The sequence below is a fragment of the Epinephelus lanceolatus genome, chromosome 1 (assembly GCF_041903045.1).
Source record: "Epinephelus lanceolatus isolate andai-2023 chromosome 1, ASM4190304v1, whole genome shotgun sequence".
In the NCBI taxonomy this organism is placed as follows: domain Eukaryota; kingdom Metazoa; phylum Chordata; class Actinopteri; order Perciformes; family Serranidae; genus Epinephelus; species Epinephelus lanceolatus.
This window is the reverse complement of record NC_135734.1, coordinates 40157551-40176106: the sequence shown is the minus strand read 5'-3', so window position 1 is coordinate 40176106 and position 18556 is coordinate 40157551. Positions and strand designations below refer to the sequence as shown.

Genomic DNA, 18556 nt, shown 5'->3' with positions numbered 1-18556 from the left:
TACTCACATGATGGGTTTCAAATGAAGTAGAATCAAAAGGTATAAAATGAAGTACTCTTTTGGTATCTGTGTCACTTTAAGGGTACTGGTATCATAATTTTCTTTTTTTTGAGATCAAATTTTTCTTTTATTTTTATACGACAATAGTGTAATAAGGGGGGTTATGTGCACAAAAAGTTACATATAGCATTGGCTCTCGTAGAAAATGAAAAAGAAACAAACAGGAAATACGAAGAAGTTCAAGAGCCAAAGGAGACTGAAAAGAAAGTCTGCGCTACAGTTCTGTCAGAAATTCGATTCTGTCAAGCATGATGCAGAAAAATATCAACCCCATCAATGTTGAATTATACATACAACGTACACATACACATATCTACAAACATGCATGCATCTACACATATGCGCATACCTACACATATGCACATAGGTACACAGATATAGAGATACACAGATGCGCACATACATACATACATACATACATACACACACAGATCCCCACCTCCTCAACCCCTCAACCCTTCCTATCTTCCCCCCCAGATCCCGCCAACCACCATAAGAACAGAAATTATATATACATACACTCACACATACATACACACATATACACATACATATATATACATATACATATACATATACATACATACACATACATATATATACATACACATATATATACACATATATACATAAACATACATACATACATATATACACATACATATAATAAAATAAAAAAAATAAAATAAAATATAAATAAATAACTAAAAATAAATCAAAAGGCATCTTATCTATAAGTAAACTAACTTTATGAAATAGAGCTCCTCACTAGGTCTAATATATGATTCCAATTTTCTATTGTGTGATATTTGGCACCATTTAATCTTGCCGTAGAGAGTTCCATTGATACAATGTCTACAACTGACTGTTTCCACTGATTAAAAGAAAGAGAATGAGGAGGCTGCCATCTAAGTGCTAACATTTTTTTTGCAGCTGTGCTTCCTACCAGCCAGAAATGTCTTTGGACTACATTTAAACTTAAAACATCATCATCATTAAGGAGCATCAGTTTTGGGCAACAAGGAATATTGGTTTGTAATACTTTGGAGAGGTACTGGTATCATAATTTTCCAAAAAATACCCAGCCCTAGTCCTCACAGCTAACTCCCACTGTTTTTTGTAGAGGGAGTAGACGCCTACATTTCTTCTCCTAGCTTAACTGAGAGGGCGTAATATGCAAAGACGTTTATGCTATTGCCTCAAGATCCCGTCACCTTACATACAAACATCTTCACCAATCTGAAGATTTGATCCCTCACTGGCTTCCCATCATAATACCTCACATTCATTTGGCAGATGATTGTCCAAAGGTACAAATATTTTCCTGTACACACATATGATAGCAACTACGGGGTTCAGTGTCTTGCTAAAGGACACCTCTGCATGGGGAAATGAGGAGTCAGAGATCAAACCACTGACCTTACCACTAATGGCCCGCTCTACTACCTGAGCAGCTTCTGAACTGGAGTTCCTGTGGTAGTCAGGCTTCTTACCCCCTACGACCAATACTGTAATGTAATTTTAGTTTAACAGCTCTGTCTTGGCCCTTTTTAACAAACTTTTGTGCTAAATATTTACAAGTCTGGCTCACACAATTAGTGAAAAAATTAATGAAATAGACGAAGATACATAGGTATTGACTTACAAATATATTCAGGAAGACTAAGTCCAGGGACTTTTCATTGCGGGATCACTAAAAACAGCACGTTGGTTATAGTGAATTTTTGTTATCAGGTAATCGGGAATATTGTGTCCAGCAGCACCTAAAGAGACTGCTGGACAACCAATAATTAAAAAGACTCTGCAAAAACAGCCAGCATTCACACTAACTTAAAAAACACGCACATACACACAGGATCTTAATCAAGCATTGGCATCTATACAGCATAATGTCATTTCAAATGGTTGAAAAGTCTGGCTTTTTAAGACTGTTTGATTGTTGTTCACTAAAGAAGATGTATGTCCTATCTGTGATGTTTTTTAACAAAATGTAAGGTAAAGTGATTCCAGTATATTTTAGAGCCACATTACGAGTTTTAAGCACATTTTTGATGATTTTCGGCGTAATTATACTGTGACTCACAGATATTTTGGCCAGGAAAATCGTGACAAGAAATTTTCATATCATCCCATGCCGAACTGAGTCTACAAAGTTCTGACTGGTGTGTAGTAATTAGTAGGGAGTCATGTGGTAGGGCCACCTGTATACACAACAAGCCTCCTTCTTTTAGCTTTCCATTAAAATCAGGCTGGCAGGATTCCTCCGCCAGCCCGTCAAAATAAGTTCCCCCACCGGCTTTAGCTCCAAAGCAGAGCCAGCCAGCGACAGGATGACACCTCTCTGATATCCGTGGCGGTGAGTCTGAGGGGCTGTGTCTCATTACTTGTTTAATGCCCCTGCTGGAGCTGCACAGCTACATCCTGGAGGTGTGAAATTACATTTCTGGCCAAGATCCTCTCCACCAGGACAGTTTGGTGAGGAGTATGTAATGAAAGGACTTTCCTAGCAAGCAACACCTCTCTTTCTGCCTCTTTCTCTTACTCCCCCCCACCCCCCCACCCCCTCATATCCTCTCTATCCTCGATCCCCAGACGCTGAGCTGTGTGAACCCAGACAATGAGAACAGTCCAGAAATCCCTGTCAAGGTGCTCAACTGTGACACCATTACCCAGGTAAAGGAGAAGATCCTGGATGCGGTGTACAAGAACATGCCCTACTCACAGCGACCACGGGCTGCAGACATGGATCTCGGTGAGACTGCTTTGAGTGTTATCCCGCTGTGAAAGACTCATTTCATGATGCTAATTGCCGTATATATTCAGAGATAAAACATAGACAGAAAATTTGCCATGGCACATGATATGTGCGAGTAATGACAGGAGGGAAGAATACAGCTTAGAGTGGGCATGTCAGGGGAGTTATCACAGATGTTTCACTAAAGACATATGACACCAACAAAGGGCTCAAAATCAGTTTCTGGAAGACAACCTCCTCCCCAAAACTGTTTACCGCCCTAACCAGAGCAACACTCACCAACACTGACGCTAAACCTTACTGACAGCTCACCTACACTCCGGCTTACACCCACAACATGTCATCCAAAACTGAATGACTTGGCACAAATCCAGCTGACACGCACCTTCAAAGGGAGTAAATAAGATACCTTGTAGGTAGTGGCTGATAATGTTTTCGGTTTGTAGTTTTACATCTTAAGGGGCTTTTACAGGTTGGGGATTTGGAGAGGATCAGTTTCTCCTTGTTGCTTTGGGCATCTTAAATCCCTGTGAAGACACTCTGTCGTGTGTGTTTTGTTTGCAGAATCACAATCACTTTAATTGTCAAGAGGAAACGTGCAGGAAGTTGTTCGGGGTGTCTGCAGGTCCTTACAAAGTCTTAAAATGCATTAAACTCAGTGTTAAAACCCTGATTCCAGGAAAGTTGGGATGCTGTGTGAAATGTAAATAAAACAAAATACAATGATTTGCAAATCCTGTTCAACTGATACGCAATTGAAAACAAGACAAGATATTAATATCCAAACACATTCCAAACCAAACTGTTTCCTTTAGCCACACCCAGTAAGTGTTTGGAAACTGAGGACCTGAGTTTTGAAAGTAAAATTTCCTTCTTAAAATTCGCAAACGGGCCCAGATTTAAAGACTGTCTGTTAGGAAGAATGGTCCAAAATTCCATCTGAACACTGTGATTAGTTTCTTGATACAGCAAGCTGGAATTGCAAACAAAAGCTTCTCCAAGTATCTGATAAATTTCATTTAGCCTATTCAGTACTTTTTTCCTGTGTCCTTCCACTGTATTGCACATCATTTTTACTGATTGAAATGTTACAATTTCTTTATCAGTGTAGTCTTACTTAGTTAATATTAAAGTCTGGTCTAATTTTATGTGAATAGCTGTATTGAAAAAATAAGTGAAATGGAAAAAAATGACTTGTTGAATACTTATTTTGCAAATCATTGCACCGTTTTTATTTACACAGCATCCTAAACTTTTTTGGAACAGGGGTTGTGTAAATATTAGGCCTTGAAAGTCCTTCAATAGTCTTAAATTTGAATATGTGAGCACTCAATTGCTACAAACATTTTATCTAATTTCATTTATGCACCTTTTAATGTATTTTTGTGAAAATTAGGCAAGCTCCTCTGTGTGAAAGTCCACATTTCTGATATTATGCACCACTGAACCTGAACTATTACTTGCCTTTATACTCAACTGAAATGCTTGACTGACATAAATATGACTTGCCTAAAAAGCAGTATTAAATTTGGTCAAAATGATCTTAAAAAGGTCTTTAAAAGCATTAAATTTAAGGGTCTGATACCTGTAGACACCAGAGTTGTCTTGGAGACATTTTGGCTGCCACGCTTGACAGCTTACAGAGTTTCAAGGAACAAACTATCACAGTGCACAAGGGTAACATGACCTCACCTGCAGCGCAAAGGGACTGCACAAGACAAACGATGGACATTAGACAATATGTAACTGTCAGACACTTGGGGATACAAACATTCCCCAAAATGCCATATGTCACACATTCACTGTTGATTGTATTTTCCCTCAGAGTGGCGGCAGGGCAGAACAGCTCGTGTGGTCCTGCAGGATGAGGACATCACCACCAAGATAGAGAGCGACTGGAAGAGGCTCAACACGCTCATGCACTACCAGGTCTGTTAATTAATAATATTAATACTGGGGCTGTAACTGGGCTTGGGCTGTATCTATTTGAAATGAAGGAAATTTCACTGGGGTAAACAGTATATGATGGATTTTATGTGCTTCGATACCTACCCTTCGGCTCCCACACGACCAGCAAGTTTGTTACATTCCACAGACTCTCTTAGCTTTTTCAGTATATTAAAAAGACAATAAACTAAACACAACATGTCCAGAAAGGTCATATTCAGAGAAATACAACTGTACACCTTCTGAATTGAAGATTCTCTCTTTCACTGACTCATGGCAATAAAGCTCAAAATGAGCCTGTTATCTTAATGTCAAACACACTTCATTCAAACTTGAGAGAAACAAAATAAACTTCACCAAAACCATCTTAGTTAGTCTTGTTAGTCATTTAATTGCTTAGTCCACTGTCCCAACAATCACTAGCTCTGATTTGGACAAAATAAACCTTAATTCAACGAGTTAGATGTGATGATATGCTGTTTTCCCTTGAGGTCTCTCTGCTGTTGCTAGCCAGTTGTTTACAGTCCTGTAACATGATCCCCACCACTCACAGTCACCATGTTAGCCAGCTCAGCTGCCTGTTTCACAAGTAGAGACTGACCTCTGGTGGCATGTGCTGTGCACTACATAAAATACATCCTCAATACAGCCTCTCCGTATGAGTTTAATAGAAAGCGCAGCTTCAGTATTTTTGACAGTAATAAAAATCATACCGGTGGGATTTTTAAATACCCTGGTACACGGTAATACCGTGATACCCTCTAAAGTCTAGCTGAAACTAACTATTACCCTATTTCAGTCAGGAACACTTTAGTCAAAGAAAACTTTATTTCCATTTGCAGTATTATATTTGGCAGCATGGCTCTGGGGCCTCTTTGCCTAGGCCTACGCAGAAAGCCTCTTCCCCGCCCATATGTGGAAAGCCTAAAGCGGAGAGAGCACACCTCTCCACCCTTCCACGCGTTTATGTGGAAAGCCTAAGGCAGAGAGAGCAAACCTCCCTGCCCTTCCATGTGCCTACATAGAAAGCCTAAGGCAGGGAGAGCAGCAACCAAGACAGCAGCATCAATGACAAACAGAAATGACATTGATAAGTCAGACACAGCATGAAAAGGAGGAGCTGGGGTGGAGGCGGGTTGCAAGGCAGCTTACAGAGGAAGCAGCAACAGTAGGTAGGAAAGAGCAGTTTAAATAGGGTGCCCTGAATGTGATCTGCTAATTGGTTGCATAGAAAGGAATCATGTGATCTATCAGCTGACTCCCTTCCATCAATCAGCTGCTCCATCAGTTGATGGAGCTCTCTGAGATCAGCTGATGTAGCTGGGATGTGAGCTGAGCTTGACATCCTGTCCTGCCTGAACTAACACTATGCTCAATTTGTTATAAAATCATCTGAGTTTCTTCTTGATAACAGATTAGTTGTTTTGTCTATAAAATGTTAGGAAATAATGATTAATGCCCATCAAAGTTTTTAAGTGCCAAACTGCTTGTTTTGTCCAAACATTGGTCCACAATCTAAAGCTATTCAGTTCACAGTTATATAACATTAGAGTTAAGAGGGATTGTACTACCAAATGTTTGACGTGTTAGTTAAAAAAAACGAAAACAAAACCCCAATGAATCTTTTTCAACATTTTTAAAAACAGCGATTATCCAGTTGCTCAAGGGCGTACAACAGATATTGTTGATGAAGGACAGAGCATTACTCATTCATATTCATATCACTCACCTCACCCCTGCCAACATTTTCTCAACCCCGCCGGTCACAAGCACGCTTAGTCAACCGAACATGCACTTGTGTGCCTGTGTCTTTTACAACATCCTCTTTTTTTCAGCTCATAAATACGACTACACAGGTCACCAACCTCAGATGAGTCATCCTGTTCCTTTGTCAGTCAAACGTTTGTCTTGACTACCAGCTTTGGGCCAAACAGTACCACTCACACCCAGCCAGTATTTCACTGCAGCATACTGGGGTTTAAACAAAGGGAGGAAATAAAGACAAAAGCAATCTGCATTTTCCGCAATAAAAGTGTGTTTTGACAAAGGACGCACATACTCTCTCTCATTTGTCAAGGAGATAAACAATTTTTGCTCTTTCATTCTAAATCTCTCAGCCAGGTGTGGAAATGTTTGTTCTGTTGCTAAGCTGGATTTGTATTAGCCACATTTGCAGCTTATGCAGAACAGCAGCGTGAATTTTGCTCACGCTGCAGACGACCTCGCCACGTCTGCCAAGCACAGCTACAGTATACAGAATTTACCTAAAACTACTTCAAGGAAGAAATGTAGGACCAACCCTTACAATGAGCCTCTGCTTAGCCATTCTAACTTCAAAACACCCAGCAGCAGTCCACTCTAATCAAACAAGCACACACATATTCAGCTTTTTAACTACTTGTGAATGCATTAGAGTGGTTTTAGGTTGCAAAAATACTTCATACATCAGACCAGGGGTTTTCAAAGTCTGACACCTGCAGCCTCGGTTTTTTAAATGAAATACAGGGGTTCCCACACACCAGTATGAATAAATGTAACTAATTCTGAGCTGATTTCCAGTGTGTTGTAAACCCAATTTTGATTCCTTCACCTTTTCACCCACGAGAATTATACTGCTGTGAGGAAGATTTCTTCTTTTCTCATCAATGAAATCTTCCTATGCCTACCACACACTACAAGACTTTGAAAAGGGTTTAAAAGACTAAAATCTGACACCCTCACACATTTGAGGACGATGTGAGTTTTAGGTCACCGACTACAAGATTTTAAATGGCCGAGGATCTACATTCAGTGAATGTAGAGTCTGTAGGCAAACCCCGGAGATCTTGCCTCTGGAAGAAGAGCAGAAGAGCCCTGGTTTCCGGTTGTAGGCTGTTTGTAGTCCGCGTGATATTGACCAATCACGTTTGAGCCGGCTGCAGTTGTTGCCAGGTTAAACGGTCCGTGCGGCGAACTAACGAGGCGGAACATAATTGGCATCACTGCAAACTCTGAATCCATCGCAATGGTTCAGCATATTTACTTATATATAAACGGAAGTCAGAAACGGAAATTTGCCTCCTCCACCCAAATCATACCGGAATGCCAAAAAATCGGGGGTCTGCCCCCAGAGGCTGTATCGCCATCTGCTGGAAGTCAGACGCCGAATACAGCCGATGGGTTCCGACAATGTAAAAGGCGTTACAAGTCAACAGTATTCTTGTCAGCTTGGCATCAAAATAATCTATACAGATTAAATGTATCTGCATACAAACTTTGCATTTTGGATTTTATTGCCTCAACTCTCTACCAGCCTTCGTTTGTTAGCTGCACCGTTTTAGAGGAGACAGTGGTAACGAGAGGCGAACAACATCAAACAGTAAGATGCTGCTTAAGTGCCATTTTCTGGATCAGGTACATGCCGAATTAAACACTCTTGTTCACTCCACAACTCCGTCAGTTTCTCCTTCTTCTCCACAGTACAAGAGAACTAAGACTTGCTCATGTTCTTGTGCCTCCCTAGATTCCCCTCCGTGTTTAATGTCTACCTGCTTTGCTGCTTCCTGTTTGGTGCTATTGGTTCTCGTGTAACCAGTGGACTCTAGTGATGTCTGTGTTGTGTAGATAGTAAGAGGCCCAGACCGTGGATATCTTTGAAGGCGATCTCTGTTTATTCCTGACAGCAAGTGGCCTAAACAAAATCCTCTGTCATACACAACCATATAAACTCCAGCCCCTACACAAATTAAGTGACACAAGATTATGTTAGCATAAAATAAACTTATAAACAGCTTAAAAGCGTTAAAACAGACCTGTCACACATATTACTGCTGTGTAATTGACCCTGTTACACTTGACAGTGTTCATGTCATTGATCTTCAGTATTTACATGAGCCAAGACTAAAAACTAACAATACTAAACATATTTCATTTTAAAAACTCTCAAGATTTTATTTTGACATTGAAAATTTGTCTGTGACAGTGAAAGCACTTGAAAGTTGCTTGAAGTAGCTGGCATTAGTTGATTCCAGTTTTAGAAAAGTTCAAAAGTTGATGTTTAGTTTAGTGTATTCACACTTACTGTAAAGTTCAAGCAAGTGCATCGATACACTGTAAAGTAGATACTTGTAGTTTGGTCCTAGTGGAAGCTGCTCTGCTGTCTGTATTTCTACCAAGCTGATGATGATGAAAGACGTTTACAACTGCTGATTTTTACGGAGCGTTTTATTTGAACTGAAGGCCAGTCCTTTATGCGTTTATTGTATGTGGTGTGACTCAGCTGCCCATGGGAGACTATTCAAAACACAAATCCTTGGTCCTTGGGTTGTACTCATGTACAACTTTCTGAATTCCAGCCATGATTATTTTTGACCTGCAGCTGCAAGCCACCAATTCATAAAAATAACAGACAGGCTTTACCTTTGTCTTCCAGGTGTCTGAGCGCTGCGTGGTGGCCTTGGTGCCCAAACAGATGTCCTCTTTCAATATTCCATCCTCGGCCAGCTTCCCACGCAGTATCAGCAGATACGGTCAGTGCTGTTTAAGAAATACAAACGCTTAATATTCATCCAAGTCACAGCAGTGTTGCACCATCTGTTGCTGTCACTCATCAGTCTGTTGTAGAGCACATTAAGCAGATACTGTTAAACAGCACATTAAACAACGAGATGCAGTCTGAAAAATATGCATCCTGTCTTCTCACTTTGAATAAACTGCTGATCTAAAAGGTGATTTAAATCACATCTGTGTAATGACAGCACCCACTGGTCTGTTATATTAGGTTTCAAGTGATTTTTCTAAACACAATGCATCAGACAGGACGACAACAAGAGCAGAAAACACTGAGTGACAGACAGTGAGGACACAAACATGTCTTTAGTGAATGACTGCACATCTGTATCATTACTATGACAACCAATGAAATAATGGCAGCAAATGCTTATACAGTCTAAACAAACACATTCACAATTACAAAGAGGACAGTCTGCCTCAGATTCAGATCTGAGAAACAGATGTGACCTCCCCTCTGTTGTCTGATAAAGTAGTCATCACATGAGACTCACAAACTGCATCTTCTGGAATATATATTTTCTTTATATCTGACTTTTGACTGTCTAGGTGTGGACGTTCCCTTCCGTTCCACGCCCACCAGCCCAGACAGCCCCCACTCCCGTGTGCCCATGCTGACCCCTGACCTGGAGAGTGGCGTCAAAGTTTGGCACTTAGTCAAGAACCACGACCATGGGGACCAGAAAGAGGGCGAGCGTGGCAGCAAGATGGTGTCTGAGATCTACCTGACGAGGCTACTAGCAACAAAGGTGAAATATATCAGAGCTATTGTACTGACAATATGTTGGACTGAGATTTATTTATTGACTAGCGCAGCGTCGGCTCAAAACATGCATGTTGGGAACGGTCTGATTGCTTGGCCTCCGGTATTGCTGCTTGCAGCCTCCAGGGTTTTTTCGGACCTAACTGTATTGCGGAGTTTTGCGCAGCGGCGACCGGATCTTTGCTCTCAAACCACAAAAAAATGTGATGGCACAACAGTCTCCTTCAGTACATTACTCTATGCATTCTTTTGATTTTCACATTGGCTAGTCATCCTGTTTAATTTGTCTTCTGATTAAATCGGAACCGTTGAAACAAGTTGTAGGAAGCCTCTGCAAGTAATTGGTTGCTGGCAGACACTCTGTGCTGCAATAAAATAAATCAGCAGTGCCGTGCACTGTAGAGCCGATGCGCTGCTGGTTCTGCCGGCCTGAAGAATATAATGTCTATAGCCTTACTGTTGTGTGTACAGCCTTTATAGACTGAGCTGAGTAGTGATGCACGGGTCGACCCGTAACCCACGGGACCCGCAAATGGACCTGCGGGTCAGGCAGCAGTGATCGTCTGTTAAATTGGTCTGTAAATGATATTTTGACATTATTGGCCATTACTGTCATGGCATCCGAAGGTACTGATACGTTGAGCAGGTGACAGTCCGCGGTCGTTTTCAAAACACACTTGTGTCACGCGCTCCAAAAGAAACTTGTTGAAACTTTAAACAATAATTTATTGTACAAAACGGGGGAAACAAATGTTGACAAAAACGGTTCCATAATTCATATTAAATTCAAAAGATAACGAAAAAACAGTTACAAGTTAGAGGGAATAGTGATAAAGTGGTAAAACTTGGCATTGATCCACAGCCTCAGACGGATGCGCTCAAGCCTGCCGTGCATACAAGCTCAGTTGGTAGGCTATACTATATTTTCACATTTTTAACAATGCAATTTAAAAGTTTTGATTTTTATTGATAACCTACATTTACTAACAACAAAAAGTCTACATTTAGCACCAAAAAAATATGTTAAAAAAAAAAAGTGAATAAAAAACGAATATCTAATACCAAATTTTCATAACGAATACCTACCCATAGAAACGAATATTCGAATATCCGAATATTTGGGTACAGCCCTAGTGTTGGAATGACCTTTTTCACATTTTGTGCCACTTTCTGTGTCCACTATGTGGCGCTGTACAACACACCAATCATACATCATGTTGCTGTGAACCAATTGTAGACCCCATCATGCAAATTTCAGGTAAATCAAAAGATAATTGTTTGACAAGTCTTACTTCCTGTTGCCAGTAAGTGGTGCAATCACTATGACACCTGATGTGCATGTAGTTGGCTTCAGGCCTGGAGCCTTATAAAACATGTAAAGTTTGGGGCAGATTGGACCATCTATGCCGGAGTTACAAACCACTTCCTGTTTGGTGGCGAAACATTGATATACGACACCTTGCCACGGTCACACGGTTCGACCACAAATCAAGCTTTGAGCAACTTTTGATGTCAAAAGTCTTGAGATGGTACTGACAAAATTTGAAGTCAATCAGATCAAATCTGTGGGAGGAGTTTGTTAAAGTATGACCCCTGGAAATGACCAAAAAATCGACAAAAACTCTGGATAAAATTCAAAATGGCTGACTTCCTGTTGGGTTTAGAGTATGGCTCCAAGAGACTTTTTTGTACGTCTTGGGATGTTACATGTGCCTAGCAAGTTTCGTGCATGTCGGTGAAACAAGCTTCGGGGGCTGCTTTGTAGTAATTCAGTCACGGGCCTACTGAGCGATTTTGTGACATCTGTAAACCTGGAGCTTTATAAAACATGTGAAGTGTGGTGCAGATTGGACCATGTATGAACGAGTTACAAACCACTTCCTGTTTGGTGGTGAAACACTGACATTTGACACCTTGCCACGGTCATACAATTCGACAAAAACTCAAGCTTTGAGCAACTTTTGATGTTGAACGTCTTGAGATGGTACAGACAAAATTTGAAGTCAGTTGGATCAAATCTGTAGGAGGAGTTTGTTAAAGTACGACCCCTGGAAATGACCAAAAAATGCACAAAAATTCCACATAAAATTCAAATTGGCGGACTTCCTGTTAGGTTTAGAGCATGGCTCCAAGTGCCTTTTCGTACATCTTGTGCCTACCAAGGTTTCATACATATAGGTGAAACCAGCTTTGGATTTGAAGAAATTCAATAGGGGGTGTTTGTGACATCCGTAAACCAGACCCATATCAGACAGTTCTGAAATGAGTGCAATGTTTCACAAGTTTTCAAGCACCTTAAGCCTCTCAAAAATGTGATTCTTTTTGGAGAAAAATAATAATAATTCCTTCAGTTTCAAGAGGGCTCTCACAACCGCCTGTGGTCAGTGCTCGGGCCCTAATAAATTGAATTTAGTGGCCTGTAATCAATATGAGGTGCTTACCGTTGCTTACCTGGTGCTAAGCTGCCAGCATTGTTTGAATGTGTAGAAAGGAGGTGTGCTTGGATGAAAATGGTGACACAGATGTACCATGGGAATTTTTTAAAATAAACACACAGTGTATACATACAGCAACACGCTACTAATAAATATGTCCCATAGATCTTAAGAGCTCGCACTCGGCACTACACTTTCTTCAGCAATACACCTGTCAAGTGTGAAGTTGTTTGGATGAATGGCTGTCGAGAAAATTGAAGGACAATTAAAGTCTCCTTCCATTTCAGTTAGATTCAATGTTAACTTTTAACAACTTCGCTGATTCCTATAACAGAAGACAGCATCTTAACCAGTCTATGCACTTGTTTCCTGTAGGGCACACTGCAGAAGTTTGTGGACGACCTGTTTGAGACCCTGTTCAGCACTGTGTGTCGGGGCACTGCCCTGCCTCTCGCAATCAAATACATGTTTGACTTCCTGGACGAGCAGGCTGACAGGCACGGCATCCATGACATGGACGTTCGTCACACCTGGAAGAGCAACTGGTGAGACAGAGAGGGGGCCTGACTTGTTACCTTTGCTGTGACTGCAGAGACATCTCACTTCCTTTAACAAGCCTGCCTGCAGTGCTTCTTACAGAGCTTTTACTCATTACTTACAGTCAAAGCTCAAGCCCCAGTGAACACTTCTGAATTATGACACCCTTAATGCCGGGGTGCATCCTTATATAATACATCTTATTCTCTTGTGTTTTGTACAGTTTTATGCTGCTCTTCGAAAAACCTTCTCTTGCACAACCTGTTACTTCAGTGTTTAAGCTCAAAATGGCATCTTATAGTCTCCTTGACTCCATCTTCATCTTGTTTTCAGTGGTCAGAAGAAAAAGGAACATTTTGTACATATGAATTAATCATGTTATTTTGCACGCAAGTCTAAAAATGTGTAAATATTTCCATCTCTCTTTCTTATTTTCTGCAGCCTGCCCCTGCGTTTCTGGGTAAATGTGATCAAGAACCCCCAGTTTGTGTTCGACATCCATAAAAGCAGCATCACAGACGCCTGTCTGTCTGTGGTGGCCCAAACCTTTATGGACTCCTGCTCAACTTCCGAACACCGCCTGGGCAAAGACTCACCATCCACCAAACTACTCTATGCCAAGGACATACCGCACTACAAAAGCTGGGTAGAAAGGTATGTATGTGTACACAGGCAAAGACAAATGGCATTCACAAGGATAGAAAGATGAGTGAAATTCCCGACTGGGGACTCCTTGGTCGTCATACCTTCACAGGGTTGGTTGAAGTGATTATGGATAAAATGGTCTTCTTACTCAGACTTGCCTCTGTCATCATCTTGTCACTGTGAGAGATTGTCAGGTGTTATGATGCCCTGTGTATAGTGTGATATTGCCTTGATAGCCTCCTCATATTGTGTATTGTGTAAGTACTTACAGTATCTTAGGTGTTACTTTACAGTAACCGGTTGCTATTTATGTACCTTTTTGGGCCAGAAGAGTACACTTGCAAGATAAATCTGACACTTTCTAATGTCACAGTGGAGGGACAACTACGCAGGTTGATTTTAGCGCTGCTCATCGTGTACTATATTGCTGTCATTGTTCATTTTAGTCAAACCATACAGTTTGAAAACAAGGCGCGGCTCCAACTAGAAAACAATGTTTTGATGCATTTGATGCGCCAAATGTGCATATTAAGGCAGTACAGGAGGAGGTGCACATTAATAATCCTCCAGGACAATGCATAGGTTTGGATCATCAGAACACCACAAATGAACCACACCAGAGTTCGTTTGTAATTGGGCCAAGACCACCTCTTCATGAAGGTCTCAGTCCGGTTGTTTTGATGAGTGCGATTGCTGTGTTCACACCTGCCCAAACAAACTGCACTTAGGGCGCAAACGAACTAGAGTTCTATTGAACCGAACCAAACAGCGCAGGTGAGAAAGCACCCTTAATTTTATTCATCTCAAGTTTAATCTTTTACTACATTACCAATTTTTCTTATGGTGCAATGGAGTCTCATCCTGATTGAGACTTGGTTTGGTGCAATGGATCTCCCTGCTTTGCAATTATGGCAGAATCCTCATGTATAAATAGGATTGCATGGAGCTATGAATGCTAATTGTGGCACAATTAATCTTGCAGCTCTGATAGGGTTGGGAGTGATAAAATGAATGTGTATAGTATAGCAATATAAAGCTGAGTACTTCTGTGCTGCTGTAGTTTGAAGTGTCTAAACGACTTTTGAGTGACATGTGTCCTTATTTTCCTGCCCAAACACCTCTGATTTACTGACGGCTTTAACACTGGACATTCTTTGACTTTTCATAACAACAGTCTGACTGCAGCTGAGGGGAAAAACTCTGGTATGCATGACCGTGCCCTTGACTCTGACAGTGTGTGTGTGTGTGTGTGTGTGTGTGTGTGTGTCCTCTCAGGTACTACGCTGACATAAACCGCCTGCCTGCCATCAGTGATCAGGATATGAATGCCTATCTGGCTGAACAGGCCCGTCTTCACTCCAGTGAGTTCAACATGCTCAGCGCCCTCCATGAGATCTACGCTTACGTCAGCAAGTACAGCCAAGAGGTGAGGCCCAGTTGACACACTGTGACATAGAAATGTGCTATAGAGGTCCTGCTGGTCCGGTTAGCTGACTGAAGTTAGTTTTTTTTTTTAATATCAAAGCAGCCATTTATATATTAACAAAGGATAAAATGACTGTGTGTCCTGTGAGGGGTTTCGCTCATTGTGGTGAATCCACAAAGACTTGTCACCCAACTGCGGCTCTGATGATAAACTGTCTGTGCTACATGTCAAGCACCAAACAGCAGACAGAAAGTTAGGGAATAGCTGGTGATCATAGTGGAGTATTTATAGGGTGATTTACAAAAAAAGAGGACACTCGGCTACGACATAGCCTACTTAAATGATACTCGCAGTTTACTCAAAGATGCCTTATAATTTTAATATATTTAAAGTTTATATGTATGGATAGAAAATTCAGTTATATTATAAAATAATATCTCTCAAAGACAGAAATTCAGATAGGCCCCTACACACACTAGAGTGTGGCGATCCAAGCCCGACGGTACCTGACGGGTCGGGCCGGGTTTGGTCAAAAATGTATAAATTGTATTCGGGCTCGGGTCGGATTTGGTCAGCTTTCAGTGAAAATGTAGTGTAAAAATAAATAAAAATCCTATTGTCTGTCCTGTTTATTGCTTGGGCACTGTTATTTACGTGACAACACCTGAACATAACACACACAGACACACATTGGCTGTTTGTTTCTACCGCTCCCCTCGCTGGAAGTCTCGGACCTCCAGCCGCCCGCCTCTGCCTTGATTAAACGCTGAAAATAAAATAAAAGAGGGAGACAGGTTTTTCCTATTTTATCTTATTTTGTTATATTTCTCCCTCTCCCCTCGCTAGAAGCGTCGGACCTTCCGCCTCCCGCCTCCCGCCTCCCACTCCTGTCTCAAACACGGAGATCTCCCTCTCCGCTGAGCACCAACGGCGCACGCCTGGCCTGTTAAATAGCCTGTAACCATAACAACTGTGTGACACAAACTCAGTGCTTTAGTAATTAAATAATGTCAGGCTCGGGTCGGATTTTGACAGAAATATGCAGCCCGTGCCGACTCTAACACACACACACGGAAAACCGGACATTATCATCAATTTATAAAATTGTCCCGGACGGGACGTGAAAAGTGGACATGTCCGAGCAAAAGAGGACGTTTGGTCAGCCTAAGTATTTAGCCACTAAAGAACCTGATAAATCTCTCAGGAGCTGGCAGAGACTGGGTTAAAAGGAGAGCGAATATTGGACTTAAATCCGAAATTTTTAAAGGAGCTGTTCTCAATATTGAGGTGGCTGAGCCGGCAGCTAGCAGCTAACAGTGCTAACAGCATGAACAGTGTTAACAATGGCAACAGAGTTAACAATGATAACATCGGGGGGCTAGATGTTACGCTTTTGTAATGACGTCGTTACAGCTTACATCAGTAACCGTTGTATGAGTGTATGAGTGCAGTGCAGAATTAGCTAGCTAGTGGGAAACACACACAGGGGCGCACATGCACTAACATGCGTACACACCCGGACTGTCTACTACAACAAAGAACACAAAAGCTCGGATTGCAACACACACTGACTTGGCATAACTTCATTCTCTGCTCAGGACGTCATTAATCCACTATATCTTTACATAGTAAATAGTGGTTTGTGACTGTATGAATGTTCTTCAGCGGGATCTATACTTGTGCGTCAGCTCTATGCAGAGCCTACACCGTAGCCTATGTCATTGTGAGCATTTATACTTGTGCGGCAGTGTGTCTGTGTCACTCTGCAGTTACACCTCCAAAACACTAGTCCACGGCGGGGTTTCTGTGAAGTGCTGTAAAGTTCAGTTGATTCAAAACACAACCAAACACACATTAAACATGGCTTAATAGAGACTATTTCAAAGTACACAAATCAACTTCACTATAACTCGCAGCATTCACAGACAAACACTTGGCTTTTGCTGAACACATTTTCCCCACAAATACGACATGCTAACATTTTTAGCACAAGCCTATGGCATTTTACATTGTATAAATTAGCCGAGCAGCTAGGAGACTTTCCTCCACTCATATGAAGCCAGGGACAACAGTAACATTTAACAAAGTTAACGTTACAAAATTCAGCTCCATTACAACTCACAAGGTTCACCGACAAAACAACTGTCTTATACTAAACACGTTTTCCAAACAAATACAACATGCTAACGTTATTAGCACGAGCCTATGGCATTTTACATTGTATAAATTAGCCTAGCAACTAGCGGATATTTCCTCTGCTCATATGAAGCCAGGATAAATCACACACAAGACTTAAAATGCTATTTTTGTGGCAGCTTCGATTTATTGTTTGTTATCTGTGATATTAAAGTAAATAAAAGCTTTGTTTCCACTGAGGGAAATGGTTTCAGCTTACAAAAATAGACAGGAGGTCTGCGGCACCACAACATGTAGTTACATTTCTGGGGAGGTGCACGTCAGGCTACGGCGTAGGCCCATAGGTGCGACGTCAATTCGAGCACAAGTATCAGGACCTTTAATTAAGGGCAAGGTTACTCTGCATTCATTGTGTGGGTAGATAGGAAACTATTTGCTGATGAGTCTGTCATAACCTCTTCATAAGGTTATCATGTATAAACATTGTGTTTATGGCTTTTGTGCTGCTACCACTGCTACCTCCAATTAAATCAAGTTTAACTTTATACCAGGCCAAAAAGCAGTGTTTTGCTGCCCTCTCTGGTTGAAATATTCAGGTCTGTTTTAACTGTTTTTGACATTGGGTGTGGTCAGATGTGTGCTCTGTTGCACCTGTAACCAAACCCATCGGTGATGTTAGTGGGTCTTAGAGTACACCTGCCCATCACAAATTAAATGTCTGGACATCGGTACAAACAGGATTTACAGTGTTAAACTGCTCTATATACAATGCAGGATTTTTCTAAATTCTGTATCGTAAGCAACTGGGCTTGCTTGAGTTGTGCCCAGTTACCTACGACATAGCACTTAGAATTACCATGACCTGAGTGACTGAGAATAGATAGATTCATACATAAGTAATCCCTCTGAATCATCACTTATGACCTGCTCGAAGTTAGTGGCAAGATATTTTTCTGCAGACTCTGCCCACTGCCTGCATTTTCTTATTTTCTGTGTTTGGGACGTTTCTGGATGTGCACCCCCGCAGTGCTCAAGTGAGGTTGGGGCTTTATAAAAAGGTAGCGACCAGGTGCCAGACTGCAAGCAGCAGGCATCCAAGAGACAAAGTGCCAAAAAATAAAAATATAGCATGCTGAAATGACAAAGGAGAGTGAATCTGGGGTTGACTTTTACTTTTATTTTCAGTAGTGCTGCATGCTGCAATCCTGCATAGCATACCTTTAAATGACCTTTAATTATAATTTTCATCAGTGACTTATGTGTTTGATTTTCAGTGAATCAATTTATGATTTTGGTTTGAAAAT

General features: G+C 41.2%; 1 protein-coding gene and 1 long non-coding RNA gene across 2 annotated transcripts in view; one reads left to right on the top strand and one right to left on the bottom strand.

The window, feature by feature from the left end:
- LOC117256505 (plexin-A2-like) overlaps positions 1-18556 on the top strand; it is a 143820-nt gene that overhangs the window by 121236 nt on the left and 4028 nt on the right. Inside the window, exons 25-31 of the mRNA XM_033625950.2 lie at positions 2653-2812; positions 4641-4744; positions 9174-9270; positions 9860-10059; positions 12884-13053; positions 13487-13699; positions 14966-15116. Coding sequence (XP_033481841.1) covers positions 2653-2812; positions 4641-4744; positions 9174-9270; positions 9860-10059; positions 12884-13053; positions 13487-13699; positions 14966-15116 — 1095 coding nt within the window. The remainder of the gene's footprint in view (positions 1-2652; positions 2813-4640; positions 4745-9173; positions 9271-9859; positions 10060-12883; positions 13054-13486; positions 13700-14965; positions 15117-18556) is intronic.
- Positions 9153-18556, bottom strand: part of LOC144464226 (uncharacterized) — a 67463-nt gene continuing 58059 nt past the window's right edge. Inside the window, exon 3 of the long non-coding RNA XR_013491992.1 lies at positions 9153-9277. This is a non-coding gene — a long non-coding RNA (uncharacterized LOC144464226). The remainder of the gene's footprint in view (positions 9278-18556) is intronic.